Source organism: Pempheris klunzingeri, chromosome 8 (genome assembly GCF_042242105.1).
Source record: "Pempheris klunzingeri isolate RE-2024b chromosome 8, fPemKlu1.hap1, whole genome shotgun sequence".
Classification (NCBI taxonomy): domain Eukaryota; kingdom Metazoa; phylum Chordata; class Actinopteri; order Acropomatiformes; family Pempheridae; genus Pempheris; species Pempheris klunzingeri.
Window position 1 is genome coordinate 4,799,838 of NC_092019.1, and position 9,831 is coordinate 4,809,668.

The following is a 9,831-nucleotide window of genomic DNA, read 5'->3' on the forward strand; positions in this document are numbered from 1 at the left end:
ATACCCATTTAAAGCCATTTAAGCCTTTCAATATTCATGACTGAAGAGACTGTGGTGGTTCCCATAAAGTTTGGGACATTAAACCTCCAAAGAGGCACTGAGGTGGGTGTCATCCCTGCTAGATTCAGACCTCTGGGCCCCCTCATGCATCCTGGATGGAAAACACTGAACTGAAACTGAACTGAAGCTGAGTGTAGCTTCCATGCTGTCTTGGCAACCTGCCTGGCAAGAATGAAAGAAAGAAAGAAAGAAAAGAGGAGAGAGGAGAGAGGAGGAGAGGAGTTTGGAGTGAATGGATGAGCTCCCCATGTGTGGCGCCAGGCAGTCTGCCTGGCGGGGCGACTCAATAGGCGGCAGTGAGGGAGGGAGCGGAGCGGCGACGCGTCCCCGAGAGCGGAGGAATGTAGGAGGCACAATAACACACAGCTGGAGTAAGGAATGGCAAGGAGGCGCTGCCAAATTGGCCTGTACCGGCTCCCCTAGAGCTACAGTAAGAGCTGTGAAAATGAAAATGTTTGTCGTATGTAGTCATAATAACAATTTACTCAATCAGAGATGATGAGCTACAATCATATGTCTTTGAGAACCCATTTCCTTTTATGAAGTACTAATAATGAAACACAGGTATCAAGACAAGACTAGAATAGACTACAATAAAATCAAAAACTATTAAATTAACTATGTGAAACATAAAAACATACGTTGATATAAACGCAGTTCTAAATGCATTACAACAGAATTACATTTTTTTTTATTATTATCCTGAATCTGCTCAGTTTATATTTATTGAGTAGTTAAATTGTTTTTACTACAATCATATTACTTTTTTTTTTTTTTTTAATTCCCAGTGAGGTAAGACAGGTTTCTTCTTCTAAGCAGGTGGTTCTGCTCCGGATCATCTGTCACAGAGGTGATCAATACCGGCGAAGCTGTGCGTAATTACGCATCAATGAATACGGCACTAAAGATGCAATCCGACGTTAATCAGCCTGGTGAATTGTGCAAATACACCATCACCTCTGCCTGGGTCAATCAGAAAATCCTCTTGCGCGGATGGACGTGAAGATACTTGAGACTTTTTCCTTTGTACAGCGATGGCAATGCGCAATTTACTGCTTTAAATCGCCCCCCCTCCCCTCTCTCTCTCTCTTTCTTTCTCTTTCACACACACACACACACACACACACACACACACACACACACACACACACACACACACACACACACACCTCTCCTACCAACAGGCAGCCCACCGCAGCGCACACAGAACGAGACACGCCTTTTTCTCGGCTCCGTTGTGGGGTCGGTGGGCAGCGGGCTGCCGGTGATTGACCAGCTTCTCTCCCTGATCTGTCAGCCGGCTGGCTTGGCGCCTCCCCTCTCCTCTATAAATGTAGGAAATCTATTCATTTCTTTCACACCGAGCCTGCTGAAGTAAGAGGAACTGAGAGGCTCCACGGGATGTGTTGACAGACCAGAATTCCGCCTTTTGGTTTATCTTATTCTTTCGCTAATTTTCTGCTGTACTAGAGTAGCTTTTGCCCTGTTTACAGCGCCGTGGTATAATCTCACATACCTCCTGCTACCAGTAGTGTAATTATTTGATTTTTTCTTCGCTGCCTCTCTCTCTGAGTCGTTGGTTATCTAAGATGAAGGCTGTTACTCCAGTCCGCCCCCAGGACTCCTCCTCCAGCAGCAGCGAGCTTTCCCTGCACTATCTGTCGAAGCAGAGTCTCAACATCGCCCGGTGCAGGATGGAAGAGGAAGACCTGTTCTGCCTGCAGTACGACATGAACGACTGCTACAGCCGACTGAAGCGCCTGGTGCCCACCATTCCGCAGGATAAGAAAGTCAGCAAAGTGGAGATCCTCCAGCATGTCATAGACTACATCCTGGACCTGCAGCTGGCCCTGGAGACGCACCCTTCTCTCCATAAACAACAGCCACAGCGGACCGGGACCTGCCCTCCTCCAGTCTCCAACCCCAGCCGGACACCGCTGACGGTGCTCAACATTGACCACCACCAGGTAAGCTTTAATCAGCGGAGACGCCTCTCCATGCCTCGTTTCCACCGGGACTTACCGGGGGACCCTGATTTACTGTACCTCCCTGTGCCAGACTGCCGTCCGCCAGTCAGACTCAGACAAAGCGCGTCACCCCCGTTATGTGTCATTGTCCTTTCAATGTTAGGAAAAAAAAAAGACAGGAACCGAACAAAATGCTACACACCTCACATCACAGCCTTGGAAAATCATGCGCAATAAACGCGTTTGGCGTGGGTTAGATTGCGCACTTGATTGCGGGCTTTATGATTTGCATGATAATGAGAGTGTGTGTCAGAGGCCCACCTTATCCCAGGATTGGTGAAGTACCTCAGCCTGCAGCCCACTCCACTGCGCACAATAAGGGCAATTTGTTATTCAATAGGCTATAAGAGAATTTATTATGGGAGATATAGCCGGCTAATTTTCTGCTGCTCTGCTGTATATCATTTATTTTGCAGGGCTTTGGGGCCTTGCATTTATTTGGTGTTATCCATGGGAGCTAAATCGTTTTACATGTTTCTTTTTCTTCTTTTATTTATAGAGGACGTCAATAGTCAAAAAACCGGAGGACTCTATTTTATGCCGCTGAGATTTAAGCACTGCATTGGTAAGTTGACTTCAAATACCATTAGTCATTGTTTGAAATGTTTTTTATTTATTTATTTTTTTCTTCATAATCAGAAGTTTGGTTGCTGTTTATTTTATCACAGACACACATGTGGCCAGTGGAAAACACCAGAAGCGGTGATCACTGAAGCATCCCCATTAACTTGATTACTGTAGTCTATATGTGGTGTAAAGTGACAATCTGTAGAGTGCTCTGGGGAGGCCAGTAGATGTCAGGGAAAATAATAATTGAGGAACATGAAATTGGCACCAACCTCAGAGGCAGCTGTGCTTTGCGCAATAACTGTCACTGGTGTAGCAATCTGGGAAGAAGAGAGGGTTAAAACCTCAGCTTGCCCTCTCTTTCATTCTTACACACACACACTCCTTCCTCCCTCTCTCACTCGCTCTTACTCACTCGCTCACTCTCTGCCTGTCCCTCACAGTTCCACTCAAGCTGCTGTTCTGGCTTTAATGTTAGGCTTATAGCACTGAATCTAAACACACCTGGATAAGACTAAAACCAGGAACCCGGTGTGTGTTACAGTAAGACACTCTTGCAGTCTTTGTGGGAGTCTCAGCTGCCTGTCGTCAGCCTTGCCCAACAGCCTGAGGAGCTGTGTGGTTGTTGTTTGACCTGGTTTGTTTTGGGTTGTTGATCAAGCATGGCCTCTGTTTTGTCGGTGGCGCCAGTCAGTCTGGAGCTCTGCAGCTCACCCCCCCGCTGCTATTCATCCCCTCCACAGGTGTGCAGGCTGCACAGAGCCGCTCCAAAGCCAGCAAAGCTTCGCCAGGGACTCACACCCAACTGGAGGCACAATCACAAGGGGATTTCAAAACCGCTGGGAGGAATTCAACCCAAATAAAATCACTATTCATATCAGCTTTTTTGGTTCCCTTGAACAAGGAATCCATGTGTAGACATCCCCCTCTCCTTCCTCCTGTTTAAGTTGCTGTAACTTTACTTCTTGTCACTTGAAATTTTCCCAAAAGAGTGAAAATATGGAATCCCCACGCTGAGAAGTTTTTGTTGGAAACCCCTTCTGTCAACAGCTATGAAAACTGTTTGTGAATTGTGCTTAAAGAATAACTAAAATGACTCCAGTTTAAAGCTTTACTAAACTGCGAAAATCATTGTACATGTTTTGGACATCTATTGTTTAAAATAGATGATTTGTGTTGAACAGGGATGTCATCCCTGGAATCTTAAAATGTTTGATATTGTAAAAAAGAACAATTCTGATTCGAGACAATTAAGATTGTACATATAGAGAAACAAATGTTCTATAAAAGTATGTGAAAGGAAGACTTATATGCTTAAAATAGCCTATTGTAATTATAAGATATTTTTATTAAAACCTTTTTTTGTTGTTATGTAAATATTGTGTTTCCACTTTTAAGTCTTTAGTGAATGAACGTGGTTATGCTCTGCCAATAATGTCCTCACATGATGATATCAGTTAACTCTTTGCAGTGTTTTTTGGACTAGTTTAATATGTAGCATGTCAGGCTCATTGCAGAGGTATTGAATGTGCACTGAAGCAGCCCTCCCTGTGTAGATATGTGGTGGAGTTCAACACAAGTTCTTTTATTATTTGCCCTGCTTAGCTTTCTCCTGAATTGTTTTGTACTCATTAACTATGACAACTTTGACCCGCTTGGAGCGATAGGTCGGTCTGCTGTTTGATCTTTAAAAAAAAAAAAGCCTGATTAGATTCTGTTACATTGTACTCTTGTGAAAATATTAATCTGAGAGTTACAGCACTCCTGACAGTGTTTACAATGTAATACCCTAAAATAATCACTGCAAAACAAGGTCTCTGTTATATTTGATCAGTCAGAGCTACTCCTTGAGAAGTTAATGATTGACGGCGTGAAATCATTAAACTTTGGTTATGAATTGATGAAACATGTGAACATTAACAAACTCCTTTTGGACAACAACCAATTGGATTCAAACAGGCAATGTCTTTAAGTAAATATTAAATGATTTCCAGCAGCCATTGTTAATGTAAAGAGAAAATAAGCCTTTATTTTTCATGACATTGAACACCGAATTTACCTCACCACCCTCCTGCCAGTGCGAGAGGGCACTTGTACATTACTGTCAACTGCACTGTTGAACTTGACCTTCACTGGCTTGTGAGGAGTTGTCAAAACAATTAAAGTTTCCAGGAAGAATTGTGTCGTCTCAAGTTTTCTCTCAAGGGGCATCTTTGTTTTTTGAAAATTGCTTTCAGTGGCAACGCTGCCACATGAAATAATGAGGAAAGAGAGGGAGGTGCAGGCTAACGCTGCTAAAATAAACATAATGTAGAATGAGAGTTTCACGGGTGGATAAAAATATTAAAATGTTGCAGATGTCATTCAAGCACCTAAACCTGTTTTACAGGATTTAGGGATAAAGCTTTTTGTTTTATTAATTCCATCACACACATGGCCAGAGCTTCAGCAGGGCTGCAGAAGCACCAGTGACAGCCGAGAGGTCGGATTCGTGTGAAACTATTAACCAGGTGTCATTCAATTTAAATGCTGGAAGCAACATTATCCATCGTCTTGCAAATGCAAATTATGTCCGTATGTGGAATGATCTATTTTACAATGTTTAAGGTAGACTTCCAATTGCAGCTTATCTCCTTAAAGAAAATGCATGCATGTAATTGGTGGCAAATAAGGTATTACAGTAATATAATTGTTTAACAGCCAAATAAAAAATAACACCCACAATGGGCCATTTGTAGGATAACAGATAATACCGCCTTTATTCATTTCAGTGACACTGTAGAGCTTAAATAGGCCTCTGTAGCAAGTACAATTTAATAGAATTATATTTCTATTGACAAATCATTATTGCAGAATGAATACACAAATGGAAAATTCACACCATTCAGGTGAATCTAAAATTTAAATCTTTACCTTAGGTGTTACCCAGAGTCACCTAGGATGAGAAAAGAAAAACAGCAACATGACTTCCTACATTACGAGCATTGCCAGTGGGTAGAGCTCACAGATACAAAGATCTGGAAGAAGTGCAAACTCATATTCGCTGGGGCAAACAACTGAAAATCATATTCACACTGTTAGCTGAAATAAACTTGCAGGGTTTCTGCACAAGGCCTCATCGGGTTCATGGGAGCATTCAAGTAGAAACAGCTGGATCTTAAATGTTTCAAATGCTTCATAGATTTCATAAAAACAGGCTGATTTATATTACACCACTGATGATTTATGATGCTTTCAAAAGCTAAAAAATCTTAAATGCAAAATACCATCCTCCTGCAGCCTTGTATTTTTTCAAATATTTCCCTGATGTTCAAATGTAAAAGTATCATGTAATAATTATGAAATGTAATCTAAATACATTTACTGCAGTGACATTCACCTACAGTAGACAGCTGTCAGAAACAACTGTTCTGACACCACACATGTAGATATCTCACAGTTATTAGTTACAGTGATTGTCCTTCCTTTCCTCCGTCTTTCCCATGGAGCTGCAGCCTTTTCTTGCAGACACACTGACCCTTGTTTAGCTGTTCCCATGTCAACCTGCTGAATGCGGGTTAAAGCAGCTGTTTGACACCAACAAGCCCAGCGACAGAGACGCCCTGTGGGTGCTACAGACACCTTTCAGACACCCAGCTCCACCGTGGCCATCAGAGGATAAGCAGGCCATGCTGGCCACCTGTGTGTGTTTATAGTCCACAGTAAGAGAGCCGGGCCTTGCTGCCCTTGACAAGCACTCTCCTTGTGATGTGAAATGTGTGTATGTGAGTGATAAAAGGTAAAAAAAAAATGTGTTAAAGCACAGGTGGCCAGCTTGACAGTTAGACCTTCCTGATATGATTAAAGATATTCTGGTTTTCAGAGAGCACAACACGAGCCTGACAGTTCAAACAAGGCTTCATCAGCCGTGACTGCACAAATGGTGAGAGCGTCACCAACACATTTTTTTCCTGTAAATGCAACTTTTTATGGATAAGTTCAGGGATACAGTGGAGATAAACCCAGCTGACCCTTAAACTTGGATAACCCTGTTGGTCATCCGTTGTATTTTTCTCACATTGCCATTTAATTGGACAGATTTCAGTCAAAAGTATTAAACTGATGTAGCTGCAAAGGTAAGAAAGATGTGAATATGATTATTCTGAAAAATTATGTTAAATTGATTCCCTGTTGTAACGACCTTACAAATGTGTTTACTTGTCTGTATTGATAATGTAATATCATTTGGGTCTAGAAATTCACTTAAAAACATACACAGCTACTTAACTCAGTCTTGACCCAGGATTTGTCTGACTATCACTCCATCATTTCATCAAAGGTTCATATCAAAACTCTTGCTGTGTTAGCAGCTGTGCAGCTCCAATTTCGCAGTGTATTAACATAAAACACATTTGTACATTTACATTTATCTACATAGATTGTAATAAATGTGGCATTATAGACGCGTGCCGTTAATTCAGCAGCCAATCAGCCATACACTGCTTACATTTGCATACAGTACATACACACATTCATTTTAACACAACACATAATGTTAATAAAGATGTGCTTTCCCTCACAGCTGCTGTGTAATACAGCATGGACTCAGGACAGGAGACTTCTCTTGCAGCTCCATGATCTGTAGGTTTAATTCTCTCTATTAGTCAGCATCCAAACTGCTGCCATCCCCAGATACATTATTTATCACTGCTCCTATTATACTGCTCTGCTGCAGCCATATGTTGACTCGTAATACCCACTGTCTCGCTATTATCTACCACAGTGGTACCCCGTCCTGCATTTCTCCAGCATTAACGCTGCAGGATTTTCCAAATAATCCCTGTTGGGAGAGTGAGACAGCAGTGTAGCAGCAGGACGGAAAGTGTGCGGGACTGTGTGTGTGTGTGTGTGTGTGTGTGTGTGTGGAAGCTTCCACAGCTCTTTCTGCATCTTTTCATTTTCCACATTCAACTGTCACTGACAAACAGTCAGGTTGAATTCTTGCCTGCATGTACCTGCTTCTTTGTGCACGTGCTCCCTGCTCCAGATCGTGGGAAAGCATCACATCCTGTTTGATAAGGAGGTCCAAACCACATTGGTCAACCTGTTTTCCACCTTTGAGCTGAGGCCGAGGGAGTGGACTGTGATCAGTCACTCGGAAATGTCATTATGAACACAGTATCGTTATTATCAAAACAAGGGACTGGTCAGGCTGCAAGGGGAGCCCATTGTTTGCACAGGTGTGTGTTTGTGCATGTGTGTGCATTCATGCATGGCTCTCATTTGTTTGTATGCATTGGTGTGTTTTCCCTGTGTCTTAAAAATCTAAATTCTTGCAGAAGATTATATTATAAAACCAAAATTACATGAGGGATTTTGCAATTTGAGACTCAGTATTTCTGATTAAATCTTGCTTGCTTGTTATCTATCACTCTTTTATCCTCCTCTTCCAGGTAAAACTGCCAACACTGATTGTATCCAAGAGAAAAAAAACAATCAAATGGTTCTCTTACTGCACTTCCATACAAAAGAAACACACCAGCTTCTAATTCCACAGATTTGTACAACGCACCGTGACACAAACGCATAAAACGAGGATGCTCGCCATCGTCTCTGCCTTGAATTAACCTTCTGCATATGTTAAACTGCAATAACAGGTTTGGCTGTCGTGTCTCGCCTCCCTCTCTCCCTGATTTAACTCCACATTACAGCGTTCCACGGGGGCCTATATCCCTGCGTGTTAATCACTGCTCTTCCTGGCGCACAGAGAAATATATGGCGGGTGCTTGCAGAGGAACAGTGGAGGACAAAAACGTGCTCGCTCTTGGACACTACTTGATTACAGACTAATTGGTCTAGAGTGATTAAATATCTCATGCTTCTCACTAATTGCAGCTATTTAAAGCAGCTATTAGCTTAAAATGCCTGCCACCAACAGCCGTTTACTCATAAACAAAATGTGAGTTGCAGCAATTCACCTGTACTGCTCTGACTGGAAAACCAGAGTTACAGACTGGCAGGAAGCTTTGTGCTGCAGCGAGACATCACTGCACGTCTTCCATATTTTAAGTCTTATTTTCTCAAATAGCGAGTAAATACTTAATGCAATACTGCGCTTTGCTTTTTTTTAAAATACATTTTGAGTAGCGATCTATCTCTTTTCCCCGTCTTCCAAATAAGTAACAGATGCACATTTTTACTGATGTCTAATTAATCACAATTATATTTTCCACATTCATATTACTAGTGATAATTGATGTGTAATTATTTCTTCATTTGGACCGTGTGTATTAATGATTTGATACTTAATGTTTTTATATATGAGCGGAAAATATGAAGAAACAATAATCACACTGTGGATCATTCGTTTTAATTTAGCAGCCTCAGTTGACGTTTTGCACTCAGAAATACTTGAGGAAGAAGGACGTGCACACACAAAAGGAGTCACACACACACACACACACACACACACACACACTCAACATGTTTATGTGATCTGAGCCTGGAGCGGCCATCAAACACAATCACAGGAGAGTTAATGTGTGTACACCCACCAGTTTAGCTTTAGTCAGGGCCTCTTTCAGGGCAACAACAAACAACAACAGGGCTAAAACAGAGGAGGACGAAGAAAGAGGCGCAACAAGAGAGGAGGAACAGGGATGGAGAGTGTGAGAGAGATAGAAGAAGGAGGGAGGGCTTGGCATCACCAGTGCCAACCACAGCTCCCAGGAGACGGGCGATGAATTACAGAAATGAGATCTCAGACAAATGCCAAGCTTTTCCAAAGAGCAGCGAGAATGGCTGCGCCCCCCTGGAGAACACAGTGATTAGAGAGGGGGAACCAGGGGTCTGCCAAGCCCCTTAAAGGATCTGTGTTCGTCTGTGTGTGTGTGTGTGTGTGTAGGGGTGGCACTGGGACAACAGCCATGTCACAGAACATGACCCTGAGGTGCAGCCATCAGACAGCCAATATGGCGAGTTAAATACCGCTGTTGCATCAGAGCGGAAGGGCTCCAACTGCCTCCAATCAAACAGGTTTCTGTTCACCTAATGAGCTTAATTAATGAGGCTTAGTTTACACTTCTTTGCTCCGAAAGAGGAAACAATGTGTAGCATTTACAGAACGATACAATATCTCTCAGGTACAGATGCTTTTCAGCAAGAGGTCTTCGGCTGTTTAAAGCCAGATTAATGCACG

General features: G+C 42.5%; 1 protein-coding gene across 1 annotated transcript; it reads left to right on the plus strand.

Moving 5' to 3' along the window:
- The first annotated feature begins 1,260 nt into the window (after window positions 1-1,260).
- Window positions 1,261-4,832, plus strand: id4 (inhibitor of DNA binding 4). The gene is made up of 3 exons (XM_070835689.1): window positions 1,261-2,027; window positions 2,587-2,652; window positions 3,398-4,832. Exons 1-2 carry the CDS (start codon window positions 1,650-1,652, stop codon window positions 2,632-2,634), a joined length of 426 nt encoding a protein of 141 aa, XP_070691790.1. The 5' UTR covers window positions 1,261-1,649; the 3' UTR covers window positions 2,635-2,652; window positions 3,398-4,832.
- The last annotated feature ends 4,999 nt before the right edge of the window (window positions 4,833-9,831 follow it).